The sequence below is a fragment of the Phalangium opilio genome, unplaced genomic scaffold, assembly GCF_054372755.1.
Source record: "Phalangium opilio isolate 3A_F unplaced genomic scaffold, DU_Popi_V2 ptg000063l_1, whole genome shotgun sequence".
Taxonomy (NCBI): Eukaryota; Metazoa; Arthropoda; class Arachnida; order Opiliones; family Phalangiidae; genus Phalangium; species Phalangium opilio.
The window spans coordinates 6,787,920-6,815,220 of record NW_028324180.1 but is presented as its reverse complement, the minus strand read 5'-3'; the positions used below and the strand labels follow the sequence as shown (position 1 = coordinate 6,815,220).

The 27,301-nt window shown below is 39.9% G+C and overlaps 4 protein-coding genes, 10 non-coding genes and 3 pseudogenes across 14 annotated transcripts; 14 read left to right on the top strand and 3 right to left on the bottom strand.

Annotated features, from left to right (window-relative positions):
* Positions 1 to 44: 44 nt before the first annotated feature.
* LOC149662871 (5S ribosomal RNA) lies at positions 45 to 163 on the bottom strand (annotated as a pseudogene).
* A 137-nt stretch (positions 164 to 300) lies between these two features.
* On the bottom strand, positions 301 to 419 carry LOC149662870 (5S ribosomal RNA; annotated as a pseudogene).
* A 136-nt stretch (positions 420 to 555) lies between these two features.
* On the bottom strand, positions 556 to 674 carry LOC149662869 (5S ribosomal RNA; annotated as a pseudogene).
* A 611-nt stretch (positions 675 to 1,285) lies between these two features.
* Positions 1,286 to 1,358, top strand: TRNAT-CGU (transfer RNA threonine (anticodon CGU)). The gene has a single exon. It is a non-coding gene; the product is annotated as a tRNA-Thr (tRNA).
* A 633-nt stretch (positions 1,359 to 1,991) lies between these two features.
* TRNAP-AGG (transfer RNA proline (anticodon AGG)) lies at positions 1,992 to 2,064 on the top strand. The gene has a single exon. It is a non-coding gene; the product is annotated as a tRNA-Pro (tRNA).
* A 133-nt stretch (positions 2,065 to 2,197) lies between these two features.
* On the top strand, positions 2,198 to 2,270 carry TRNAT-AGU (transfer RNA threonine (anticodon AGU)). The gene has a single exon. It is a non-coding gene; the product is annotated as a tRNA-Thr (tRNA).
* Positions 2,271 to 2,436: 166 nt separating this feature from the next.
* On the top strand, positions 2,437 to 2,509 carry TRNAT-UGU (transfer RNA threonine (anticodon UGU)). Its single transcript has one exon. It is a non-coding gene; the product is annotated as a tRNA-Thr (tRNA).
* A 166-nt stretch (positions 2,510 to 2,675) lies between these two features.
* Positions 2,676 to 2,748, top strand: TRNAT-UGU (transfer RNA threonine (anticodon UGU)). The gene has a single exon. It is a non-coding gene; the product is annotated as a tRNA-Thr (tRNA).
* An 841-nt stretch (positions 2,749 to 3,589) lies between these two features.
* Positions 3,590 to 3,662, top strand: TRNAT-UGU (transfer RNA threonine (anticodon UGU)). Its single transcript has one exon. It is a non-coding gene; the product is annotated as a tRNA-Thr (tRNA).
* A 371-nt stretch (positions 3,663 to 4,033) lies between these two features.
* On the top strand, positions 4,034 to 4,106 carry TRNAP-AGG (transfer RNA proline (anticodon AGG)). Its single transcript has one exon. It is a non-coding gene; the product is annotated as a tRNA-Pro (tRNA).
* A 162-nt stretch (positions 4,107 to 4,268) lies between these two features.
* TRNAT-UGU (transfer RNA threonine (anticodon UGU)) lies at positions 4,269 to 4,341 on the top strand. Its single transcript has one exon. It is a non-coding gene; the product is annotated as a tRNA-Thr (tRNA).
* Positions 4,342 to 4,951: 610 nt separating this feature from the next.
* On the top strand, positions 4,952 to 5,024 carry TRNAT-UGU (transfer RNA threonine (anticodon UGU)). The gene has a single exon. It is a non-coding gene; the product is annotated as a tRNA-Thr (tRNA).
* A 132-nt stretch (positions 5,025 to 5,156) lies between these two features.
* TRNAP-AGG (transfer RNA proline (anticodon AGG)) lies at positions 5,157 to 5,229 on the top strand. Its single transcript has one exon. It is a non-coding gene; the product is annotated as a tRNA-Pro (tRNA).
* Positions 5,230 to 15,151: 9,922 nt separating this feature from the next.
* On the top strand, positions 15,152 to 17,104 carry LOC149662858 (uncharacterized). Its single transcript, XM_089842344.1, has 3 exons — positions 15,152 to 15,432; positions 15,476 to 16,150; positions 16,456 to 17,104. The coding sequence occupies exons 1-3, from the start codon at positions 15,152 to 15,154 to the stop codon at positions 17,102 to 17,104; spliced, it is 1,605 nt and encodes a 534-aa protein (XP_089698470.1).
* Positions 17,105 to 17,116: 12 nt separating this feature from the next.
* On the top strand, positions 17,117 to 17,830 carry LOC149662857 (uncharacterized). The gene has a single exon (XM_089842343.1). It carries the CDS (start codon positions 17,117 to 17,119, stop codon positions 17,828 to 17,830), a length of 714 nt encoding a protein of 237 aa, XP_089698469.1.
* Positions 17,831 to 18,036: 206 nt separating this feature from the next.
* Positions 18,037 to 18,597, top strand: LOC149662856 (uncharacterized). Its single transcript, XM_089842342.1, has 2 exons — positions 18,037 to 18,222; positions 18,298 to 18,597. Exons 1-2 carry the CDS (start codon positions 18,037 to 18,039, stop codon positions 18,595 to 18,597), a joined length of 486 nt encoding a protein of 161 aa, XP_089698468.1.
* Positions 18,597 to 20,092, top strand: LOC149662855 (uncharacterized). The gene is made up of 3 exons (XM_089842341.1): positions 18,597 to 18,771; positions 18,851 to 19,614; positions 19,691 to 20,092. Exons 1-3 carry the CDS (start codon positions 18,597 to 18,599, stop codon positions 20,090 to 20,092), a joined length of 1,341 nt encoding a protein of 446 aa, XP_089698467.1.
* The last annotated feature ends 7,209 nt before the right edge of the window (positions 20,093 to 27,301 follow it).

Sequence of the window (27,301 nt, the reverse complement as noted above, 5' to 3'; positions counted from 1 at the left end):
TTTTCATATCTATTGGATATTAAAAGAGGAAACAAAAGTGAAAAAGCCAACGGCACGCAGCGTTCCTGCGTGGTCTCCCTCCCAAGTACTGACTGCGCTCGACGCTGCTTAACTTCAATGATCGGACGAGAACCGGTGTTTTTAACGTGATATGGCCGTGGCCGAAGGTGCTAGTTAATAATTAGGATTTAAAACAAGTGAGACAAATTAACGTTCATTTTTGTAAAACAATAACAAAAAGAAAATGAGGTTGCTTTTTTCATATCTGGTGGAAATTAAAAGAGGAAACAAAAGTTAAAAAGCAAACGGCACGCAGCGTTCCTACGTGGCCTCCCTCCCAAGTACTGACTGCGCTCGACGCTGCTTAACTTCGGTGATCGGACGAGAACCTGTGTTTTCAACGTGATATGGCCGTGGCCGAGAGTGCTAGATAATAATTAGGATTGAAAACAAGTGAGACAAGTTAACCTTCATCTTTTTAAAACAATAACAAAAAGAAAATGTGGTTGATTTTTTCATATCTGGTGGATTTAAAAGAGGAAACAAAAGTTAAAAAGCCAACGGCACGCAGTGTTCCTAAGTGGTCTCGCTCCCAAGTACTGACTGCGCTCGACGCTGCTTAACTTCGGTGATCGGACGAGAACTGGTTTTTTCAACGTGATATGGCCGTTGCCGAGAGTGCTAGTTAATAATTAGGATTGAAAACAAGTGAGACAAATTTACCTTCATCTTTATAAAACAATAACAAAAAGAAGATATGTTTGCTTTTTTCATATCTGGTGGAATTTAAAAGAGGAAACAAAAGTGAAAAAGCAAGGGCTCCGTGGCTTAGTGGTTAAAGCGACTGCCTAGTAAACAGTAGAGCATGTGTTCGATTCTCGTCGGAGCCTCGCTGTTATGTTACTTGAACTAGATTTCGTAGCTATCAAATTTTGAAAAAATTAAAAATAATAGTTGATTTATGCAAGCAATAGGGTAAGAGTTCCGGTGAGATAATTTAGTTTAATTACTGGAATATTCAGCATTCATGTCGCTTCAAATCAAGGGCTTCGTGGCTTAGTTGTTAAAAAGCCTGTCTCGTAAACAGGAGATCATGAGTTCTATTCTCGTCGGAGCCTCGCTGTTATATTACTTGAACTAGATTTCGTAGCTATCAAATTTTGAAAAAATTAAAAATAATAGTTGGTTTAGATACGCATTTATGCAAACAATAGGGTAAAAGTTCCGATGAGATAATTTAGTTAATTTACTGAAATATTCTGCATTCATATCGCTTCAAAGCAAGGGTTCCGTGGCTTAGTGGTTAAAGCGCCTGTCTCGTAAACAGGAGATCATGAGTTCGATTCTCGTCGGAGCCTCGCTGTTATGTTACTTGAACTAGATTTCGTAGCTATCAAATTTTGAAAAAATTAAAAATAATAGTTGATTTATGCAAACAATAGGGTAAAAGTTCCGATGAGATAATTTAGTTAATTTACTGAAATATTCTGCATTCATATCGCTTCAAAGCAAGGGCTCAGTGGCTTAGTGGTTAAAAAGCCTGTCTCGTAAACAGGAGATCATGAGCTCGATTCTCTTCGGAGCCTCGCTGTTATGTTACTTGAACTATATTTCGTAGCTATTAAATTTTGAAAAATTAAAAATAATAGTTGGTTTACATATGCATTTATGCTAACAATAGAGTAAAAGTTCCGGTGAGATAATTTAGTTAAATTTTTGGAATATTCATAATTCATATCGCTCCAAAGCGAGGGCTCCGTGGCTTAGTGGTTAAAGCGCCTTTCTAGTAAACAGGAGATCATGAGATCGATTCTCGTCGGACCCTCGCTGTGATGTTACTTGAACTTGATTTCGTAGCTATCAAATTTTGAAAAATTAAAAATAATAGTTGATTTAGATATTTATATATGCAAACAATAGGGTAGAAGTTCCGATGAGTTAATTTAGTTAAATTACTGGAATATTCAGCATTCATATCGCTTCAAAGCAAGGGCTTCGTGCCTTAGTGGTTAAAGCGCCGGTCTAGGAAACAGGAGATCACGAGTTCGATTCTCGTCGGAGCCTTGTTGTTATGCTACTTGAACTAGATTTCGTAGTTATTAAATTTTGAAAAATTAAAATAATAGGGCAAAAGTTCCGATGAGATAAATTAGTTAATTTACTGAAATATTCAGCATTCACATCGCTTCAAAGCAAGAGCTTCGTGGCTCAGTGGTTAAAGCGCCTGTCTAGTAAACAGGAGATCACGAGTTCGATTCTCGTCGGAGCCTCGCTGCGATGTTGCTTGAACTAGATTTCGTAGCTATCAAATTTTGAAAAATTAAAAATAATAGTTGATTTAGATATTTATTTATGCAAACCATAGGGTGAAAGTTCCGATGAGTTGAATTAGTTAAATTACTGGAATATTCAGCATTCATATCACTACAAAGCAAGGGCTCCGTGGCGTAGTGGTTAAAGCGCCTGTCTTGTAAACAGGAGATCATGAGTTCGATTCTCGTCGGAGCCTCGCTTTTATGTTACTATAACTAGATTTCGTTGCTATCAGATTTTGAAAAAATTAAAAATAATAGTTGATTTAGATATGCATTTATGCATAAATAGGGTAAAAGTTCCGATGAGATAATTTGGTTAATTTACTGAAATATTCAGCATTCGTATCGCTTCAAAGCAAGGGCTCCGTGGCTTAGTGGTTAAAGCGCCTGTCTTGTAAACAGGAGATCATGAGATCGATTCTCGTCGGACCCTCGCTGTGATGTTACTTGAACTAGATTTCGTAGCTATTAAATTTTGAAAAATTAAAACAATAGGGTAAAAATTCCGAGGAGTTATTTAGTTAACTTACTGGAATATTCAGCATTCATGTCGCTTCAAAGCAAGGGCTCCATGGCTTAGTAGTTAAAGAGCCTGTCTAGGAAACAGGACATCGTGAGCTCGATTCTCTTCGGAGCCTCGCTGTTATGTTACTTGAACTATATTTCGTAGCTATTAAATTTTGAAAAATTAAAAATAATAGTTGGTTTACATATGCATTTTTGCAAACAATAGAGTAAAAGTTCCGATGAGATAATTTAGTTAAATTTTTGGAATATTCATAATTCATATCGCTCCAAAGCAAGGGCTCCGTGGCTTAGTGGTTAAAGCGCCTTTCTAGTAAACAGGAGATCATGAGATCGATTCTCGTCGGACCCTCGGTGTGATGTTACTTGAACTAGATTTCGTAGCTATCAAATTTTGAAAAATTAAAAATAATAGTTGATTTAGATATTTATATATGCAAACAATAGTGTAGAGGTTCCGATGAGTTAATTTAGTTAAATTACTGGAATATTCAGCATTCATATCACTTCAAAGCAAGGGCTTAGTGGTTAAAGGGCCTGACTTGTAAACAGGAGATCATAAGTTCGATTCTCGTCGGAGTCTCGCTGTGATGTTACTTGAACTAGATTTCGTAGCTATCAAATTTTGAAAAATTAAAAATAATAGTTGATTTAGATATTTATTTATGCAAACCATAGGGTAAAAGTTCCGATGAGTTGAATTAGTTAAATTACTGGAATATTCAGCATTCATATCACTTCAAAGCAAGGGCTCCGTGGCGTAGTGGTTAAAGCGCCTGTCTTGTAAACAGGAGATCATGAGTTCGATTCTCGTCGGAGCCTCGCTTTTATGTTACTATAACTAGATTTCGTTGCTATCAGATTTTGAAAAAATTAAAAATAATAGTTGATTTAGATATGCATTTATGCAAAAATTGGGTAAAAGTTCCGATGAGATAATTTGGTTAATTTACTGAAATATACAGCATTCGTATCGCTTCAAAGCAAGGGCTCCGTGGCTTAGTGGTTAAATCGCCTCTCTTGTAAACAGGAGATCATGAGATCGATTCTCGTCGGACCCTCGCTGTGATGTTACTTGAACTAGATTTCGTAGCTATTAAATTTTGAAAAATTAAAACAATAGGGTAAAAATTCCGATGAGTTATTTAGTTAACTTACTGGAATATTCAGCATTCATGTCGCTTCAAAGCAAGGGCTCCATGGCTTAGTGGTTAAAGCGCCTGTCTAGGAACCAGGACATCATGAGTTCGATTCTCGTTGGAGCCTCGCTGTGATGGTACTTGAACTAGATTTCGTTGCTATCAGATTTTGAAAAAAATAAAAATAATAGTTGATTTAGATATGCATTTATGCATCAATAGGTAATTCCGAAGAGATCATTTAGTTAATTTACTGAAATATTCAGCATTCGTATCGCTTCAAAGCAAGGGCTCCGTGGCTTAGTGGTTAAAGCGCCTGTCTTGTAAACAGGAGATCATGAGTTCGATTCTCGTCGGAGCCTCGCTGTTAAGTTACTTGAACTATTTTTTGTAGCTATTAAATTTTGAAAAATTAAAACAATAGGGTAAAAGTTCCGATGAGTTAATTTAGTTCAATTACTGGAATATTCAGAACTCATATCGCTTCAGAGCAACGGGTCCGCGTCTTAGTGGTTAAAGAGCCTGTCTCGTAAACAGGAGATCATGAGCTCGATTCTCTTCGGAGCCTCGCTGTTATGTTACTTGAACTATATTTCGTAGCTATTAAATTTTAAAAATTAAAAATAATAGTTGGTTTACATATGCATTTATGCAAACAATAGAGTAAAAGTTCCGATGAGATAATTTAGTTAAATTTTTGGAATATTCATAATTCATATCGCTCCAAAGCAAGGGCTCCGTGGCTTAGTGGTTAAAGCGCATTTCTAGTAAACAGGAGATCATGAGATCGATTCTCGTCGGACCCTCGCTGTGATGTTACTTGAACTAGATTTCGTAGCTATCAAATTTTGAAAAATTAAAAATAATAGTTGATTTAGATATTTATATATGCAAACAATAGGGTAGAAGTTCCGATGAGTTAATTTAGTTAAATTACTGGAATATTCAGCATTCATATCACTTCAAAGCAAGGGCTCCGTGGCTTAGTAGTTAAAGCGCTTGTCTTGTAAACAGGAGATCATGAGTTCGATTCTCGTCGGAGCCTCGCTGTTATGTTATTGAACTATTTTTCGTAGCTATTAAATTTTGAAAAATTAAAACAATAGGGTAAAAATTCCGATGAGATAATTTAGATAATTTACTGAAATATTCAGCATTCATATCGCTTCAAAGCAAGGGCTTCGTGCCTTAGTGGTTAAAGCGCCTGTCTAGGAAACAGGAGATCACGAGTTCGATTCTCGTCGGAGCCTCGCTGTTATGCTACTTGAACTAGATTTCGTAGTTATTAAATTTTGAAAAATTAAAATAATAGGGCAAAAGTTCCGATGAGATAAATTGGTTAATTTACTGAAATATTCAGCATTCGTATCGCTTCAAAGCAAGGGCTCCGTGGCTTAGTGGTTAAATCGCCTCTCTTGTAAACAGGAGATCATGAGATCGATTCTCGTCGGAGCCTTGCTGTGATGTTGCTTGAACTAGATTTCATAGCTATCAGATTTTGAAACAAGTTGGGAAAACCAAAATATTACCTCTCCGAGTCAAGAGAAGGACTACCTACAAACTTGTTTACCCAGTTATGGAAATGTTTCTTTTTTTTTATGAACAAATACTGAAGTTAAAATTTATGAAATATTAAAGCAGTATACAAAGCATAGAAAATATACTGTAAATCAGACGACATTTTACATCCAATAAGTATATACTTGTACACATTAAAATCATCCGATGGGGGAAAAACGGGAAATGAAGAGATAAAACTTTGGAGGGATATTACCTTTACGTGTTTGTAAAGGCCCAATTTGCTACTCCTCAACTGTATACCCTCTATGTTCAAAGCCATATTCACAACAGGGCTGCCATGTAAACACTATCCTCTCCTTTCACCTCAACAATTTTCTTAGTTTGTCAACATGACGATTAAAGTTACATAACACCAAAGCTAATTTGTGGCTACACACACTGAAAGTAAACGTGCACCATTAAAATCATGATAAAACGAAGCTATAATCCGATTACGATCAGACCTTTCACTGATCTGGGCTGCGTTTAGCAGAGCTCACCAAAAAAGACAGCGGATTTTGGAAAACGTTTACCGGTGAGATCTGTCGTCATAGCTTTTCTCCGGTCATCGGTGTTTTAAAAATGAAGCTAGCGCAATAAAGCGTGCAAGATACAAAGGCTTAACAAAAATTGTATGATAACATATTTATGGAGATAGATAAGAACAACTTTTATAATTAAACATAGAAACTAACATATCTCTTAAAATTCTCTCGTGATCAACTGGTTTCACGTCAAATAAATAGCTATAGTCCCATCAGAACATAGAGACTAGAAACCCCAAGGAGTGGCAGGTCCCCCGCTCTACAAGCGCAAATAATATGTTGCTCATAAATTGGTACATGAGAGCTTCCGGCCCGTTTAATTTTGCTTAGCGGAAGTCGCCGTGTACCCATTGCGTGTACCATGAAAAAGGGCAACAAGTTGAGGCATTCCTGCCACTCCTTGGCAGAATCAGCAAGAGCTATTTGTATTAATTCCTCCATGTTTTTTTCGCCAAGCTGAGAACTACGCGTTTTACGTCACGTTATCCAAAAACCCGACTATTTTCTTTGGTGACCGCGCTGGCTCAACGCTGAGCACCGTGCCGTCAAAATTCATAACCAAAATCCAGTTCTGTAAGACACTGCTGACAGCGCTGAGCTCTGCTCAACGCGGCCCAGACTTCCACCATGATTATAAAATCTTAGCCTGATTATCTAAAAGTGTAATTAACTTTCGGCTCACTCTGAACCGTTAATGTCTCTGCATTACAGAAACGAAAACCTAGCGTTTACTTTATGGTTCACTAGGCCTATTGACAAATTAATGTTCATTTGACCAATATAGTAACGTTCTTCTTGAAATCACTTTAGAAAGGATTATGCTATAAACAGATGTAGTATAGCTTAAGTAATATATAAACATCGATTTCAAATAATAATATTAAAAAACGTTCTTGGGATATAAAAATGAAACAGAGCTTTATAGCTACAAAACCACTAAAGGCATCGAAATTACGAAAAATATTTCCATATATTAATTATACATTATGAGAAAACCAAATATTAAGGTTTTGTAGGATTTCTTTCCACAAAACAAAGCGAACTGCTAACGCGATGCACTAACGGACGGACATACACAGACTAAAACATAGACTGCTTTTTAACTCTTTCCGTTTTAATTTTGAGTTGAGAAACAAGATTATCTTAAATATTAAAATAAATATAATTAATATTAAATATTTTCTTCGTTAGTTGTTCGCCTTATTGAGCGTTACATCGCGTTGATAAAGAACAATTAGACATTCTTGAGAGACTTGACTAATATTGGCGTTTAAAATGAAGCATACGCCGGTTGCATTACCTTACTCAAATAGGTAGTATATAAGGGTGTCGAACTACAGCTAAAAGCAAGAACAACCGCAATTGCGAAAACCTTTGGTGGACAACCCACCCTAGGGAGGCTAGACGTTTCTCGTAACCCTAGCTGATCGCCGCGAATGTCTTAAACCCAACGATGACGATGGAGTAGAAGCCAGGTGTACAGACTGGTGTCCAAGTGGAATGGACGAAGACCAGAAGATGGTGGTGATTGGAAGCCAGTATGTACAGACTGGTGTCCATGTGGGATGGACGAAGACCAAAAGATGGTGGTGATTAGAAGCCAGTATGTACAGACTGGTGTCCATGTGGGATGGACGAAGACCAAAAGATGGTGGTGATTAGAAGCCAGTATGTACAGACTGGTGTCCAAGTGGAATGGACGAAGACCAGAAGATGGTGGTGATTAGAAGCCAATGAATACAGACTGGTGTCCATGTGGGATGGACGAAGACCAAAAGATGGTGGTGATTAGAAGCCAGTAAGTACAGACTGGTGTCCAAGTGGGATGGACAAAGACGAGAAGATGGTGGTGTGAGAACTCAAGTAAAGGAGCCATTTCCGTGACTGTGAAAGCAGTTCGGAAATGGCGAACACGTTTGCTCCGATTTGGAAACTGCGAACGCGGTCACGTGGGCGTAACAACAGACACACACACACACACAGACACACAGACACACACACACACGTCGAAATTAGAACCTCTCCGTGACATACGTCACTCGGAGAGGTAAAAACAAGTCGGGAAAACCAAAATATTACCTCTCCGTGTCGAGAAGATTATATAACCTTAAGTATCCAATGAAAACGTCGAGCTTTTTGCCCTCATCCTTTCCCGCGCTTTGCGCTTCCGCATTTCATCCTTACTCTCAACATTATCTTCCTCCATTTTACATATAAAAATCAAATACTCACAAAAAGAAGTGGCAAAAACCTGCTGGCTCTTTACAACCACTTAATTTGACTTAATATCCAATTTCCAACAACAATAATATACCGGTAGTTTAATTGACAACCTACTAGCATCGAAATTCTCATTAAGAATGGCTCCCGCGGATAAAAAACGGCAATTTTCAACTAGGTGGGCGTTATCTCATTAGATTTGAAAAATATCATTTGTCTTTTTTACCAATGCCTAACCGTTTGGATTTTTTAAAGCAATCTTAGCACCAAAAAATATTTTTGAATGAGGATAAAAAAGGTCTGTCCTCTCGTAATTTTTTAAGCTTTTCTCATGATTACTCTATACAACAGTAACAAGGAGTATAAACCCATTAGTGGAAGCAGTATTTTTTTCCCAAAACAATCTCGCTTATGTTTATGCAATGAATGAAATATATCACAATGCACGGGCCTTGGTAGATATAGGAGGCAATGAAGGAAATATATCGCATGCACGGGCCTTGGTAGATATAGGAGGCAATGATAATCTCTCTCTTTGCACGAGAGGTTTATCTTTAATACTTAAATAAATATAATTATTTTTAATTATTTTAATCTTCAATAATTAACATTAATAATAGTTAAATCGTTTAAAATAAAGTTATACCTATTATCTTCTCAAACTTTGCTAATATTGGCGTTTAAAGTGAAGGGTACCCCTCTTCCCGCTTTCTTCAAATTTTGGGGTATATATACGATTTGATTCCATTATAATAGTAAGGAAAAACCGCAAATGCGAAAACCTTTGGTAGCGATCCTACCTTAGGGAGGCTAGACGTTTCTCGTAACCCTAGCTGATCGCCGCGTATATCCTAAAACCAAACGATGATAATGGAGTAGAAGCCAATGATACAGATTGGTGTCTATGTGGAATAGACGGAAGACCAGTGGATGGTGGTGTTAGAAGGCAGTGTAAGTGCAGACGGGTGTCAATGTGGGATTGACAAAGAACAGAAGATGGTGGTGATCAGAAGCCAGTAAGAACAGACTGGTGTCCATGTGGGATGGACGAAGACCAGAAGATGGTGGTGTGAGAACTCAAGTAGAGGAGCCATTTCCGTGACTGTGAAAGCAGTTAGGAAATGGCGAACACGTTTGCTCCGATACGCAAACTGCGAACGCGGTCACGTGGGTGTAACAACGGACAGACAGACAGACACACACACACCCAGACATGCCTGTCGATTTTAGAACCTCTCCGTGACATACGTCACTCGGAGAGGTAAAAATTGATTTAATTTAAACAAATTACCTAATTAGCGGCTATCGTTGGCCGATCGCACCAGGTAAAACACCTTAAAACGAACGCAACACGGCCAATTGGTCTGTCTCTAGTCTACATCTCTACAATCAGCCCGTCTTGAACTTATGACCGAGGCTTATTATTATTAGTGAGTAAGGGGGCTCGCAAAAGCAGAGGGAAGACCCCATCGGGTCCCGGAGACCTGTAGGGCTCAAAACAGTTGACAGCCCACCGAAGCTTGGGAATCGTGACAACCTGTCTGGCTACAAGCCAGTCTTCCCTCTTAGCCCTGCGCAGGACAGGGTAGAGAGAGTCAGGGTTTGTTGGATTGATAAAAATAGAGTCAGGAAAATGGACCTCCGGCATGTGCTTGAGAGTCTCAGCCCCAGACTTAGTGTACACACCCTCCCGCAGCTTAAAGGCATTAAGTCGATGTGTGCTGTCGTGCGCTAGAATCTTCATGACCCTAGCCGTAGCAGGGACATTGGAGACTTGCTCACAGAAGGTCCGCCAGGAGTCCTTCTAGCTCTAATGGCCCTGTTGTAGGTGTTAAGGGACTGCCTATATCCAGTCCAGTCACCCGTGCACTTGGCTTTGTTAAAGAGCCTGCGCGTGCATTTCCGAAGCCGGCTGAGATCCGCGTTCCACCAAGGGACAAGCCTTGAGCGGTTAACGGTCTTGAGTGGGCAGTTCCGGTGAAACGACTCAATGATAGAGCGCTGTAAGTCACCAGCAGCCCTATCAAGATCGTTAGGTGAAGTAAGTTTAGGGGTGTGACCATCTCCGTAGCGTAGGATCAGGTCTTCTTTATAGCCGGCCCAATTGGTCTGTTTTGGATTGCGTATCTCCGTCCCCGCCGGGACAGAGGTAGTCGCAATAGTGAAGCAGATGTGCCTATGATCCGACAGAGACGGCTCATTGGACACATGCCAGTTAAACATGGAAGACGCGAGGTTTTCTGTGGCTAGCGTGAGGTCAATTACCTCCCTTCTGTTAGAAGTAACAAAAGTAGGTTCATTGTTCTGATTGAGAGTATAAAGTTTACAACCAACTAAATATTCTAGTAGATCATTACCTCTCCTGTTGCAGTCAGAAATGCCCCACGTGACGTGATGAGCATTGGCGTCGCAGCCAATGATTACTTTGTCCCCTCTCTCCTCGCATAGATTGACCAAATTGATCACCTCAATTTTCGGGAGAGAGTTCGCATCGTGAGCAAAGTATGCAGAGGCAGCCGTGAGAGTCAGCTTGGCATGCCCAGTGGCCAGGACTAGCTTCACGGCCGCCGTGTCCTGGGACGTGTACAACGGTAGAGGGATACAGCAAAGATCCCACCGAACCAGAATACACGCCCTAGGTCTAGCAGCAGTTTGGTCGTAAAATAGTGACCCCGCCGCGTCAAGACCGAGGATTTTGCCATGGCAAATCCACGCTTCTTGTATGAGGGCCAGATCAAGACCCTCTATAGCAAACCTCCTGCAGAGTACCGCAGAGGCCGCCTTACTATGGTGCAGATTGATTTGAATCATACGTAGCGTCCCCATGGTCCCTAAGAGAGGGGTTCAGAAGGGACCTAGCTACACCTCATCAGTCCCGAGAGGGCTAGTGGCACCTCCCCCCTGACAGGCAAGCTCCCAGTCCCAAGATCCTCCCCCTCACCAGGACCACTAGAACGCTCATCGGCTGAACCCCGAAGGGTCCCATCCGATTCTTCCAGTAGGGTGGACTCATCCATGGAAGAACAAATTTCCGAATGAGCCCCTCCTCCCCCTCTGTGCCTAGAGCGACACCAGGGAGCTCCACAGCGAGATCCCCTATCTCGCTAGTCCCACCCCCTGCCGCAGACTCGGCTACAGTTGTTTTAGTGGCTTCCTTGTTCTGAAGGAGTTTGAAGGAACCCTTGTCCACTCCAGTAAAGCCCACGAAACCAGCATTCTAAAATGGCTTCCAATGAGGAGCCATCAATGAGCAGTACCCAGTACCGTACATCCGTACGTCCGGATACATTTCCAACGTTCAGTGGCAAAACCTGCATTAAGGGCCTTTAGGCGCCGAAACAGCACCGCCGGCTCTTTGGTGATCTGGTCCTTGTTGCGAAACATTACCTTAAACGGCTTAGGGAGTTCGCTAGCTCTCATTACTAAGAGCACCGCATCCCCCACCACCGAGTCGGCTAAGTTTTCCCTCAACCATTGACCAGTGAACGAATCCTCAGAGGAGTATACTTGGGCCCCGGTCGTCAGCCTAAAGTTCGCAAGGCGCGGTAAAGGGCTCCCCCAAGGTATCCCATCCAGCGCCCCTAGAATCGCCTTCTGGATTGGGCCCACGTTCTTCTCGGTGATGACCGCCGTCGGATAGCCTTTTTTAACAATGGCCATCCTTTCTGCGCTGGCGGCGTCACTATAGGACTTTTTCGCCGCCGCCTGCGAGGTACTGGGTGAGGGAGTCGAGTCCTCCGTTCTAGGCCTCTTCAATTGGGTGCCACGTGCCACCGCACCCCCATCGGGGGTGGAGACCGTTTCAGACCCCGATTTGGCCTTTTCCCGAGCAATCTGTCGTTTACAACGGCGTCGCACGGTACGTTTCGAAGCCTTACCAGCCACACGCACCGATAAATCGGTACGAGTATCGCTGGATACAGGCCCTAGCGTAGTGGTATCTGTGCGGTTCTGCCCTGAGCAGACCCCTGCACCGTAGGTTTGGTAGTTTTAGAGTTATTTTGGTTCGAAGTGTCCATAAGAATCCCACGAGTAAGGGGGCAAGTAAAAGGTCACCACCCGGTAGTCTCCCACCCGGGTGGAAGGCTAGATACAACGGGGTGTCGCCTGGTGCCCCGAGGGGATCGTTAACGATACCGTAGTTTTACTTCCCCAGTACCATGCAGCCCTCGGCACGATGCCTCAACACCTTGGCTTGAGAAGGACGCGTATCGGCTTAGCCCACACAACGTAGTGGTTACTAGCTCTCACCAGCGAGGAGGTGTGATACTTCACATTGATGAGGAACCAAGCTAGCGTGTGTAAAGTTAAGAACGCGAGCGGGAAGCCAAAGCAAGGGGGGGAAAGAGAGAACACTCCATCTAGCTTGCTTCCCCAACTTCGAGAGCCGGCATTGAGTAATGCTAAATTAAAAAATTCGACCCGTAGCAAGGGAGTTGACACTCCATTGTTATCTTACCATAGACGCTAATACAGTCAAAGGAAGCAGGCTGCCTTTCCCTAGAGACCAGACCCAAACAAGACTACCGAGAGATTATCTTCCCTTTAGCTCACTGCAAAAATCACTTCATCTATAGATTCTACACTGTGTGTAGAGCGTAGACAGACATACGAAACCCACCCATAATTCCACTTCCAAATACACAATTCAGGCCAAGTAAGCAAACAGCATAGAAGCAAAGACGAGACAATTTTAGGGATTAACATAGTATTTATTTAATGAACCAAAATCTTGAAGGGGAAAACTTTGAATTAATTAAGTGGCCACCAGGGCCAGTAGACCCCAAAGCGTTTAATTTTTAAATTGGCCCAGGTAATTTTTAAACTGGCTATTGGCCTGTGATAGTGCCTTGTTTCCCACACTGATCCCTAAGGAGGTTTTTATTGGCCAGTAGGTAAGTGTGCTAAAATCGAAACCCATTTTTAAAAAATTTAATATTCATTGAAAAAAATGTTTGAAAAAACAGAAAAAATTAGAGACTATATATTTAATTAAAACCAACCAGGAAAAAATAAAACACGGCACTAAAATTTTCAGCTAGTAGTATCCCTTTAAGGACTGAAAGCATGTTTTAGCACAAAAGCTTTCGCATCACACAAATTAATTTTATTACTGTAAAATTTTTGAATATAACTTGACATTGACTATATCAGGACTAGACTAAACTCGAGTGTGACTAGTGGGCGTGCTTAATTGAGGGGGGCAGTTAATGGCAAAATTTAAATTATTCGATTCGGAGATCCTCGGTACTTTAGGGGGTAGAGGACGGGGAGAAGTTATTTTTGAGATCTTGCTTTGGAAGGCACGCTATTGAGGCGAAAAAGGGAAGATGTTACCCTCAGTGCTTGGGACAGTGTAGTGAAGCTATGCAATGCTATAGAAAAATCATGAAAATAGACTGTTACGACTGTATACATACGCTCTAGATAATATAAATATGAAATAGTGTTTCTATGTGTATTTCACTTTCATATAGTAAAAACTTCAATTCGCCCCAACTGAATAATTAGGAAAGGCTTTCGGTAAATATAAGGGGGCGCTTTAAAGAAATTTTAGGAGTGGCTTCAAAGAATTTTCAGGGGGCTCAAGCGCCCCCAAAAACCCTGGCGACGCCACTGGAGATTCTTGAGAACTCGGCGGCGATCAAATCGACCAATCCTATTGCATCAGTTGCAAATAAAAATTACATCCGTTATAAGACCTTTTCTCATTTCCTTGTAAAAGTCACACTTTCCGCTACTCTAAAATTTGCAATCATGATTTTCTAGTTCGCGAATTCCTTTATTCAGCCATTTACTGTCAACAATCTCATTTCCGGATAGTTCTTTTCATTGCGCTTCAAGTTTACGACGAACGTTAGTGGACTGCTCGATTGTCAGTGGTCGGAATAATTATTAATATTGACCAGAGTTGTCGTTTATTTGGTCTTCAATTTTTTTGGTTATTTTTCCGTCCGTTCTAAATCGCTAGCTGTAATTTTCGATTTTCTTGGGTAAATTACAAAAATGGTAATTACTTTGGTCATTACTGTGGTATATTACCACCGAATTCTTAGTACTTTCGGCTGGATAAGAGTCTAAAAACTCCATGTTTTAAATCGTGTTACACTTACAATAATTCAAACCACACTAAAACCCTATTAATTGTATCATCATCATTAACATTATTTTCTAAGAGTTCCCTATTCTTTACTGTTACTACGATTAGTCTGACAATGCAGCAATTCATACCATTTTCTCCATCATAGGTTTTGCTTTTCCGCGTAGGGTATTACTACTATCCTACGAAAACATTTACCACTAGGTGGGTGCGAAGAGCACTTTTTAAGGTATTTGTCGAATACCAAATTGGTGTTTTTGGGAGCCATCTCTCGGCTCGAAGTAAGAAAGTGACCAAATAGTGTGAAGTTTTAAAATTCGAGCAATTTTAAATTTCTATAAAACTGTTGTTCAGTAGATCAATTTCGTCGACTGTATAGCAGGCGAATAAAAAATATCTTGGAAGTTTTAATTTATTATTTATCCATTGGAACTATGAAAAAACATGTGTCTGCTAAAATTATTTTTTTAGTCTATATATACGTGAAAGTTGATTGTAAACCGGGTTCTTTTTTTAGTTTGACGTTGTTACATTCACATACGATGATTAGTGATTATTTTTAAATTAACTTAGTTAAATTTAAAGTTGAGTCGGTTACTTGTTTTCTTTGTCGTACGCGTTCATTTTGGTCCGTCGAGCCGGATTCAACGTATCGATTGAATTTACAACTCAATCTCGTTATCCTGCCATCATAACATCGTGGGACACGTCAAAGTCATCAACACATTCAGCAAGAAATTAATCAGTATGGACTCGCTTATTGCTAAATGTAAAGCTCTTAAAGGTCAAATCACTCGTATTGAGAACAACATCATAAAGCAACCGCTCCAGCAGGAGCTAATACCATTGACTGACGTCGTAGTGACGCTCTACATTGACAAGGTTCAGAAGCTAGCTATTGGGCTTGGCACACTTCAGGAAGTCATTAATTCTAAATGTACAGCTCAAGAATTCGACACTCACGAATCTGAATACAACACGCTCATACAAGAATTGAAGGATTGGATATTCTACTTGAAAATGCCAAGGTCCAGACATCAGCTGCTATACTACCACCGATCAAAACCATAGCCGACATCAAACTTCTGATCTAGATCTGCCCAAGTTTGGAGGAAATTACATCGACTGGTTTACATTTCATGATCTCTTCATAGCATCTGTACACAACAATGTATCGCTATCAGGAGCCCAGAAGTTGCACTACCTCAAGAACTCCACATATGGCGATGCGGCACTACTAATTCACTCAATTCAACTTACTGACGGCAATTACGTAGAAGCCTGGAACATTCTGAAAAACAGATTCCACAACACAAGAGAAATCATCGACGCACATATTAAACGACTCTTTAACCAATCTGGCATTAAAGAAGAATCAGCATCAGCTCTGCGTCGACTAGTGAACACAACCTCTGAATGTATACGCTCATTTAAAGTCTTAAAAGAACCTGTACAGCATTGGGACGCGATATTAATTCACCTCAAGAAAGAAAAACTGGATATGGAATCTCGGCGTCAGTGGGAGTTATCCCTTAATGGTACAAGTAGACTAAAATACGAAGAACTCGCAAGTTTCCTGGAACAGCAAGCCAGAGCATTGGCCGCGTCACAAACACTAGCAAGTTCTACCAGAGGTAAAGAGTCATCTCATCAGAAGCGAACTATGAACTCATACCATGGATCAGTCAAGAGTAAATGTACCTTCTGCACTGAAGAACACTCCTTATACCGATGCCCCAAATTTATGTAATCTTCAATTGACGAGCGATGGGCAGTGGTCAAGAAACACAACTTATGTTTTAATTGCCTACGAACCGATCATCAGAGCATGGACTGCAAGGGACGATCATGCAAAATCTGAAACGCCAAACATAATTCGCTGCTCCATCGTACGTCTCCAAAATCCAGACCAGAAATCGTTGTGCACGTTTCTAGAGAACTAACACCTTGGAAGATCTCGGAAGAACCCCAATTACTTTTTCCAACGGCGTTCATTCATGTCAAAGAGGTTTCTTAGAACTTTAAACCACTAAGAGCTCTACTTGATTCAGCACGCAAGATACGTTCATTACCGAGATAGGCCTACAAAGGCTGCAATTAAAATGTAACCGTTACAATACCACAATTGGCGGGATTGGCGCGACGGGTATTAGAACATCGCGAGGTAGCGTTCAATTGCATATCAAGACAGGGACGCATTCGACCGTTTCCATACAAGCTCTAGTCCTAAGAAGGATCACTGAAAACTTACCAACCTTCTCATTTAATCCAAGCCATTGGTCGCACGTGAATGGAATCAAGCTTGCAGATTCTAACTTCCACATTTCAAGTCCGGTCGATGTATTACTTGGTGCAGATGTATATTTCGAAGTCGTTGGAGGAGGTAAACGAAGAAGCAAGGGACGATTACCCATGACAGTCAATACAAAGTTCGGCTGGGTCATAGGAGGACCAATCGGGCTCACGGAATCGAAGCATTCAGAAATCTACATCCATGCCAGTACCCTAGATGAACAAGTAGCCAGGTTCTGGGAGTTGGAAGAGATGGCGTCCACAAAAGCACTAACGCTAGAGGAAAATCAATGCGAACAACACTTCAAAGAAACCTACACCAGGCAAGACTCTGGAAGATTCATTTTCCTCTTACCCTTCAAGAGTAATAAAGGGGAACTCGGTCATTCAAGAAAATCAGCAGTTTGACGTTTCTCGTACATGGAAAAACGTCTAGAGAACGATCTTAACTTATACGACCAATATAGGCTGTTCATGGAAGAGTATATATTAATGGGACATATGGAATTAGTACCACAAGAGCAGATACTTGAAAAGGCCTATTATTTACCACATCACGCCGTCATCAAAGAGTCAAGTAGTACGACAAAGCTGAGAGTAGTATTTGACGCATCAGCGAAAACATCAACAGGGCAATCCATTAATGATGTACTCTTAGTAGGACCAAAACAACAGGATGATCTCATCAACCTTTTGATACGCTTCCGCTCATTCCCGATTGTGATGACTGCAGACATAGCAAAAATGTATCGGCAAATTTTGGTACATCCAGAGGAAACAGACTGGCAAAGAATAATTTGGCGGCGAGATAATTCGAAGGCTCTAGAAGAATATAGATTTCTCACTGTGACTTATGGTACATCCTCTGCTCCTTATATCGCAACCAAGGTTCTAGAACAATTGTCTCAAGACGTCCAAGAGAAACTTCCATTGGCAGCAGTAGCATTAGCTAATGATTTTTATATGGATGATTTAATGACCGGAGTGAATAGCAGAACAGAAGCACTGAACCTCCAAAGAGAATTACTTATGGCAACAACAGAAGCGGGGTTTGAAATTAGGAAATGGACTTCAAATGAGCCTACATTGTTAGACACATTAAAACCCGAACTACGAGAAAACCAGAATGCCTAAGTTACGAATCGACAGCGATGAAACAATCAAAACCCCAGGCTTGTTCTGGACTCCGATGGCTGACTACTTCAGCTATTCAGTAGCATCATTACAGGACAGGAACATAATTACGAAGCGAACAATATTGTCGGATACGGCTAAAATCTTCGACCCTCTCGGCCTGTTAGCGCCAGTTACAATATTGGCAAAAAATATTTCTTCAAGACATGTGGCAACTTAAACTTGACTGGAATGAATTATTACCACTGCATCTAATGCGAAGATGGGAAGAATTTAAAGAACAATTACCGCAGAAAGAGAAGTTAACCGTTCGACGCTATATATCACAACCCAACGTACAAGAATATAGTCTACACGGCTTTTCGGACGCGTCTGAAAGGGCTTATGCCGCAGTAATATAACTTAAAACAAGCTCTACGAATGGTCAAGTCAACATCGCCTCAAAAACCAGAGTGGCACCGCTAAAGAAAACCACTTTACCACGATTAGAGCTTTGCGGTGCTGTTCTATTAGCGAAGCTAATCAAGTTATATCAAACTTCAATCTATAAACCTGTTTTAAATATTCACTGCTGGACAGATTCTACAATTGTCCTGGCCTGGGTCACGTCGCCTCCTCAAAGTTGGAAAACATTCGTGGCCAATAGAGTCGCCGAAGTGCTAGAAACATTGCCTAACGTTCAATGGCACCATGTTTCAGGTGAAACAAATCCAGCAGACTGTGCTTCTCGTGGACTTCTGGCATATGAGCTGGGTCAACATCCGTAATGGTGGCATGGACCTTCATGGTTGCCGTCTTTCAAACCAGAAGAAAGTTCACATCACGTAAAGGAACCAGAAGAATGTTGTGTCGAAGAAAACCTAGTCTTTCTAGTCTCAGCACCATGTCAATTGGACAACTCCATGCTAAACAACTACTCGTCTTTATGAACTTTGACACACGTAACGGCCTATTTTCTGCGGTTCGTTTTTGACGCAAGAAGGCCTAACGAACAAAGAAAAATCGGGCCACTTACTCCAGATGAACTTGAAACAGCACTACTGCATTGGATCCGACGAGCGCATCTCAAAACCTTCGCCGAAGAGTCCGATCGGCTAAGGCAGCAAAAGGAGCTACCTTCCAAAAGCAAACTATTACCACTACACCCATTCTTAGATAAAGTGGGGATAATTCGTGTTGGAGGGAGGCTTCAACACGCACGCATATCGCCAGATAAGGTCCACCCGATGTTGCTTCCACGAAGACATAAACTAACGGACTTGATAATTAACCACGAACATATCAAGCATTTGCATGGAGGTGCACAACTCTTGACCGCCGTGATTCAACGACGAATTTGGATCCCTGGCATACGAGACGCAATTCGTTTCCACGTCAGAAGATGCGTAAGGTGTATCCGACAACAAACGATTGTTGCAAAGCAGTTAATGGGACAGTTACCAGAGCCCAGAGTCAATCCAGCACGAGCGTTTCTAAATTGCGGGGTGGATTATGCCGGTCCTCTTGTGCTTCGAGTCCTAAAGGGTCGTAGTCAGAAAACATTCAAAGCCCACATAGCACTCTTTGCCTGTTTTACTACACGTGCCATACATCTAGAGTTGGTGAGCGATATGTCAATGGGAGCTTTTCTGGCGGCGTTAAAACGATTCGTCTCACGACGTGGAAGATGCTCAAATATTTACAGCGACTGTGGCACAAACTTTGTGGGAGCCGACCGAGAACTCAAAGATTTTATCAGATTTATTTCATCGAATTCAAATAGCTCTGAAATAAGGCATCAATTGGCATTTCAATCCGCCTGCAGCGCCACATTTTGGTGGTTTATGGGAAGCCGGAGTGAATTCTGTTAAATTTCATCAGAAGCGAGTCATCGGCAACACAACATTGACATACGAAGAATTGCAGACGCTATTATGCCAGGTTGAAGCCTGTCTTAACTCAAGACCCCTGACATCCATGAGTTCAGACCCGAATGACTTGTCGGCCTTAACTCCAGGACATTTCTTAATTGGATGCCCGGTAACTACCATACCTGAACCAGACTTAACCTCACAAAAGCTCAACCGCGTATCCCGTTGGGAGTTGAGCCAGAAACTTGTTCAACACTTCTGGAAGCGATGGAGTAATGAATATTTATCCCGAATACAACAACGCCCAAAGTGGGCCCTACCAAAACCAAATTTGAAGGTCGGTGACTTGGTGTTACTAAAGGACGAGAACATGCCCCCACAGAATGGAGGATGGGTCGCATCCTGGGACTGATGGTCACCTTCGCTTGGTAACAGTAAAGACAATGGACAAGGAAATCAAACGACCGATTGTAAAGCTATGTCATCTGCCATTGGATAGTCGAAGCTAGTCGTTCAAGGGAGGCGGAATGTTCAGTAGAGCAATTTCGTCGACCGTATAGTAGGCGTACATAGTAACATTCTGAAGGATTTCAAGTTGGGTAAAATGCCTCAGGGTTATCTTCTGGGTGATAGTGGCTACCCACTACAGCCATTCATGATGACACCGCTACACTAAGCGGCCAACCCATATGAAGATCGTTACAATCAACGTCATATGTCAGGTAATTGCATGTGGCACGGCAAATATTTAAATATTGATCAAATGGAAATGACGCTTTTGGGGAAAAGCATTGTGAAGGTAGAATCTAAATTAAATATATTATTAATGTCATCTGCCATTGGATAGTCGAAGCTAGTCGTTCAAGGGAGGCGGAATGTTCAGTAGAGCAATTTCGTCGACCGCATAGTAGACGAATAAAAAATATCCTTGAAGTTTTAATTTATTATTGATCTATTTCGACCATGAAAAACATGTGTCTATTAAAATGATTTTTTTTCCTCGTGAAAGTTGATTGTAAACCCGGTTCTTTTTTTGGTTTGACGTTGTTATATTCACATACGATGATTAGTGATTATTTTTAAATAAATGGTTTTACTTAGTTAAATTTAAAGTTGAGTCGGTTACTTGTTTTCTTTGTCGTACACGTTCAAGAGGCGAATGCGCACATGGATAGGAAGGGGAATTATTCCATGAATGTTCAATTGGTAAGTAGTGTTATATTTTTATGTATCATTGCACATATTAATGAACATCTGTTATGTTCCAGGTTCGCGACAATTCAAGTCGCATAACTAACGCTATAGCTAATTGGCCTGGAGGTACGCATGACGCATTTATTTGGCGTCATAGTAACATTCTGAAGGATTTCAAGTTGGGTAAAATGCCTTAGGGTTATCTTCTGGGTGATAGTGGCTACCCACTACAGCCATTATTGATGACACCGCTACACAAAGCGGCCAACCCAAATGAAGGACGTTACAATCAACGTCATGTGTCAGGTAATTGCATGTGGCACGGCAAATATTTAAATATTGATCAAATGAAAATGACGCTTTTGGGGAAAAGCATTGTGAAGGTAGAATCTAAATCAATTATATTATTTATGTAGGTCGCAATTTCATCGTGCGAGTCAATGGCATATTGAAGAGCCGATTCCGATGCTTGGACTCGTCAGGAGAGCACTTTGCTACAACCCTAAGAAAGTGGCAAAAACTATCTATGCTTGCTGCATACTCCACAATTTCTGTTTGGATCAGCCGATGCCTAGAGAATGTGGTAAATTATGTTCATTTATCTCAAACGTTGAAATTATTCATGTACATCATTTTACTATAGCACTTGTAAGTTGAAGTGCTTTAAACAATGTTGATGTTATTATTCCAATGTGAAATAATAAGAACATGGTTCTCGTTTATTTCCAACAAATTATAATCTGTTGCGTGTCTTTGCAGCTCCACCAAATCAAGCCACTTGTCCACATCATGATAATGATGACGAACACGAAGTAGACAATGCCCTACATGATCATGAATTGTTTCAAGCTGGACGGCTCGTCAGGCAATCATTAATTGATCTATAACGGAAAGCTATCGTAATTGTGGGTATTACCAAAGGTGAACGGATCCCTTTTTCTCGACCTTGAACCCTTTATTATTACCACTTGACGTGAACTCTTTTATGAGCACTCGACCTTGAACCCTTTATTATGACCACTTGACGTGTGAACTCTTTTATGAGCACTTGACCTTGAACCCTTTATTATGACCACTTGACGTGTGAGTTCTTTTATGAGCACTCGACCTTGAACCCTTTATTATGACCACTTGACGTGAACTCTTTTATTAGCACTCGATCGTGAACTCTGTTGTGAGCACGTGTGCGTAAACTCTTTTATAAGCACGCCTCCGTAAACTCTTTTATAAGCACGCCTCCGTAAACTCGTTTATGAGCACTCGACCGTTAACTCTGTTGTGAGTACTCGACCATGAACCCTTTATTATGACCACGACGTGAACTCTTTTATGAGCACTCGACCTTGAACCCTTTATTATGACCACGACGTGAACTCATTTATTAGCACTCGTCCGTGAACTCTGTTGAGAGCACGCGTCCGTGAACTCAGTTATGAACACGCAACTCTATTATGACCGCTCGACCGTGAGTGAACACGCGTTCGTGAACTCTCCGCGAAGACGTGACCATGAGCACTTGTAACTTGTATCAAAGAGTTCATTGTGGCTTCAGATGAGCATACAGGACATCTCATCCATGTGCACATTTAACAACAAGGCATCTGATAATTCGCTTTACTTGATGAGGCTGCTAGATGCCAGGAAATACACCTCTTCACAGGAAAATACCTTGAATCCTTAAAATTCATCCGTTTTACTACAATGTCTACAGTATTGCTTGCCACACTTTTGACAAACGAATTAGCAAAAGCCATTGTTGCCTCACTAATATGAGGTAAAACTTAGTGTTGCCTGTCGTATGGATGAGGCAATGGGTATGGAATCAGGTAAACCTCATCTGCAATGGTCAGATTAATAAACTGAATGCATTAATGTGTTACTTACCAATAATATAGATATTCGTGAAATGACTGCAGCAGTGTAGCCCCATCCTAATAATAGGACTTGTAGCGTGAACACCTCTCATTGGAGAATAGTGAAGTAATGATACACACATCTGTTATGTAAAAGGATAATTATTAATAACTGGCGTCATATTCAGGTCCTCAAATTGCAATTGCCGAACGCTGTACACTAGCAATACTGGGCCCAATAATGTTACGATTTCATTGCCTACAGAACAATGAAGGGTAGTGACTATCATGTCATACAAGGAAAACAATTTGTAAGTAATCACCTTGTTTATTAACGACATAGAACAAAAAAGAACGAATAAATGCATACCATAATGACAGTATAATATCCCAGAGACTGTAACACAAGTATGTACAATTATTCGAAACCATGAAACATAGTGCATGCCACATTCAGCTAGTCATAAATAAACAGTTATGTATAATACTATGACAGAGGAAAGCACATGACAATTAAGCAAGTAATTATTAACACTAGATTAAATTACCAGCAATGAGACTGAGTGCATGCCAAACTGAGCGAGTTATGACACATGAATAACTAAATAATGCGATATTGAGGAGTGTGCAAGAGCTTGTGATTAATAATTATTTATTAACCGATCTGTTATGGCAAATTAACGTTTTTATGAGTAGTAATAGCATGTAATAAATATTGACAATCGCACGTAATAAATTATAATTGAGAAAAACAAAGTGCATGCCAAATTGAGCAAATACAAAATAAAACACAAGCAATTATATATTAACCGAGCTGTTATGTCAAATTAAGGGCGTTAGGAGTAGTAATAGCATATAATAAATAATAAAATTGAGAAAAAGAAAGTGCATGCCAAATTGAGCAAATACGAAATAAAACACAAGCAATTACATATTAACCGAGCTGTTATGTCAAATTAAGGGCGTTAGGAGTAGTAATCGCACGTAATAAATAATAATAGAGAAAAACAAAGTGCATGTCAAATTGAGCAAATACAAAATAAAACACAACAAGCAATTATACTATATTAACCGAGCTGTTATGCCAAATTAAGGGCGTTATGAGTAGTAATAGCATGTAATAAATATTAACAATCGCACGTAATAAATAATAATTGAGCAAAAGAAAGCGCATGCCAAATTGAGCAAATACAAAATGTAACATTATAAGCAAAAAAGTACATTCAAATTAACACATGATAGGTTATTTAAGTGCGTCGATTTCCCCCCTAAAAGCTTCAGAACCTCCGTCAGGGCATTCATTGCGTCGGTTTGAGCTTTCAAGGCCTCAGTGTGAGCCATCATCGCTGCAGTGTTGGCATTCAAGGCTGCAGTATGGGCCGCCATGAACTCAGCTTTGGTTTTTAGGGCCTCTGCCCTTATGTGCTGCTTTTCCCCCTTGTATATAGCCATGCATTTCATGGTGGACGTTTGCTGCCTCTACTCCTTAAATAACGCCTTAGCGGCACCATGGATTTATATAATACTACGTATATGGATTTCCAACTTGGCCAAAAAGGCGGTCACTAAATATGTGCGACACCCGCGGATGTGTCGCGCAGGAGCTAGGCCAAATTGAGTCGGGGAACTTAGGTCACGTGTGAAAAACGGAAGTAGCGTTACATACGGCGTCTGCTCCAGAACGTGGTTTTTTAGGCCTAAAAGATTTCGGTAAATTCGGTTGTTGTCATCTTGCGCCAATAAGAGAAAGTTGGCATTTTTAATGTTAGAACAATTTAAAGCATTACGTATTTCGGATTAAGAAAAATTAGTAATATATTAAAGTATATAGTTAAAAAGACTGAATAATTAAGGTAAGTTAAAATGTTAAAGAGTATCAGTTCAATAAAACTATTAACTATGAATATGTTTTCTCTAAGAATTGATATGGGCAAAGAAACAGTATCTCCTACCAACATGAATCCTTCTATAGTCTGTCAAACGAAAGAAGAGCCCTGAGAAGTTTGTCCAAATTGGTGTCGCCACCATCGACCCCATAGTATTTTATCAACTTGTTTTGTTTTGTCAATAGTCGTCTGTAATATAGTCTGCTATAAACAGATAGGCTTAATCGCAATAGAACCAATACATTTTGCAATATGTATTTAATATGTTTATGTTTCATGGTTTTTTACGATCATTGAGTATTAAAGAATATACAACAAAATTAACGACAAGACACCAGTTTTATCTTTGTTGAACTAGCATTGCAATATATTTTAATGACAAAAGTTAAAGTACTTGTCCATAAGTCTAAGAAGTTCAGCATCAAAGCGTCTTCAGTCCACGTCTTCATCAGAGTCTTCGGTGTCTTCTTGCATATTAATTTTAAGAGGTTCAATTGTGGTTTCGATGATGGGATCTTTTTCCCAATACTCATGCATTATATTCTCGACGTGCTCTATTGCCTTACGCCAATTCTCTGGTGTCACACGTCGAGAATATAATGCATGAGTATTGGGAAAAAGATTCCATCATCGAAACCACAATTGAACCTCTTAAAATTAATATGCAAGAAGACAGCGAAGACTCTGATGAAGACGTGGACTGAAGACGCTTTGATGCTGAACTACTTAGACATATGGACAAGTACTTTAACTTATGTCATTAAAATATATTGCAAAGCTAGTTCAACAAAGATAAAACTGGTGTCTTGTCGTTAATTTTGTTTTATATTCTTTAATACTCGATGATCGTAAAAAACCATGAAACATAAACATATTAAATATATATTGCAAAATGTATTGGTTCTATTGCGATTAAGCTTATCTGTTTATAGCAGACTATATTACAGACGACTATTGACAAAACAAAACAAGTTGATAAAGTACTATGGGGTCGATGGTGGCGGCACCAATTTGGACAAATTTCTCAGGGCTCTTCTTTCGTTTGACAGACTATAGTGCTACTAATGTAGTTAAATCTAGTTCTGGCCGTATTATTAAACCGAAAATAAGTTTTAGCCCAACTCAATATATGAGAACAAGTATGAATCACCCGACGAATGTCAAACATATTGATGACCAGGACTGCTCGAAGAAAATCAAAATCAGAAGCCAAACCGCCACCAAGAAAGGCACAAACCAAAATTACGAAGTAAGTATGCGTTAATTAAATTAATTTACAAATATTGAAAGATTAAACAATAATTATCAGGACCCTGAAGCTACCAAAAAGAATATCACCAAGCACAATTACGAAGCAAGTAGGCATTAATTAAAATTGATTTACAAATTTTATAAGATTAAAAATTAATTATCAGCATTTTGACTTCGCCTTCAAGAAAGACACTAAGCACAATTGCGAAGTAAGCACAGGTCAATTAAATTAATGAAATATTTTATAAGATTTTCCATTAATTGTCAGCACTTCGACGTCGCCACCGAGAATGCCACCAACCATAAATACAAAGTGAGTAGATGACAATAACATTAATTGAATTATTTTATAACATTAGTAATTATTTATAAGCTTTTTGATGTCGCCACCATGAATGGCACTAACCAAAATTAAAAATTAAGTATGTGTTAATTAATAACATTATCCATTATCAGCACTTTTGCATCACCCCCAAGAATGGCACCAAGTACAAATTCAAAGTAAGTAAATGGTAAATAAATTAAATTAAAAAATCCTAACATTATCAATTACTTATTCTATGAGAGCGGTAGCTCTCTTAGATAAGACTTCATACTGCTCTTAATGTATAACGAGGGTTTTTTGTTTGGATGTAGTTTTTTTTGTATTGTACTAATTGGTTCGAAAAACATCCACTGAACTATAATTCGAACCCTTAATATGTGGTTAAAATTTCAAAGAGATCCATATATTAGTTTATTTTATAAAAAATAAAGTTGCTAAGGGTGGTTTTCATTTCCATAAAATTAATCACAGATTTTGACGAAAAACTGGAAATTTCCCATAGAAATAACATGGTAAATTTTCCAAAGCTCCAAATTTTGTCCATACCCTTACAAAAATAACTATACGTCAGATAGATTTGAAAACGGTCTTAAATGAAAGCCCCATATCCATAATTGGCGCCTATTTTTGTTCATCAAGAAAAATTAAGTTAAAGTACTGTTTTTCATAGTTTTAATTACATGCTCCGACTTACGTGGTTTACCCTGAAACTATGGAACCTGCGACTTTTTAGCATGAGTTATGTAGTGTATGAAGCGAGTTAGGTCGTTTTTTCGCGGTTATAGTCAAATTCTTAAGCCTCGTTTTCAAAGCAGCGGGTAGCGGGAAAAATACCAGCGATAGCGCAAAATAAGTAAAAAATATCGCTCTCGCTTTTAACACTACTGTTTTCATGCAAGCGATGTTTTGAAGCGATAGCTCAAAACAAGCAAAGAGAGAGCGCAATTTCAAAAATCGCGCACATCTATCTCAGTTTGATTTTATCGCTCCGTTTTAAAAAATCGCTTGACGTCATTCGTTTGACAACCATTGAGAAGGGACGGGAGAAATTAAAAAAAAAATAAAAAAAAAGTTTCATTTCGGGAATCGGGTGTCTGCTCTCCATTCTGCGG

Bases quoted from the DNA above. Each gene is read 5' to 3' on its own strand.
- LOC149662858 (XM_089842344.1), top strand. From the start codon at position 15,152: ATGGACTCGCTTATTGCTAAATGTAAAGCTCTTAAAGGTCAAATCACT. The intron at 15,433-15,475 runs GTCCAGACATCA...TCAAAACCATAG, and splicing joins TTCTACTTGAAAATGCCAAG to CCGACATCAAACTTCTGATC. The intron at 16,151-16,455 runs GTAATCTTCAAT...TACTTGATTCAG, and splicing joins TACCGATGCCCCAAATTTAT to CACGCAAGATACGTTCATTA.
- LOC149662857 (XM_089842343.1), top strand. From the start codon at position 17,117: ATGGAAAAACGTCTAGAGAACGATCTTAACTTATACGACCAATATAGG.
- LOC149662856 (XM_089842342.1), top strand. From the start codon at position 18,037: ATGTGGCAACTTAAACTTGACTGGAATGAATTATTACCACTGCATCTA. The intron at 18,223-18,297 runs GTAATATAACTT...GCACCGCTAAAG, and splicing joins CTGAAAGGGCTTATGCCGCA to AAAACCACTTTACCACGATT.
- LOC149662855 (XM_089842341.1), top strand. From the start codon at position 18,597: ATGGTGGCATGGACCTTCATGGTTGCCGTCTTTCAAACCAGAAGAAAG. The intron at 18,772-18,850 runs GTAACGGCCTAT...CACTTACTCCAG, and splicing joins CTTTATGAACTTTGACACAC to ATGAACTTGAAACAGCACTA. The intron at 19,615-19,690 runs GCATTTCAATCC...AAATTTCATCAG, and splicing joins CTGAAATAAGGCATCAATTG to AAGCGAGTCATCGGCAACAC.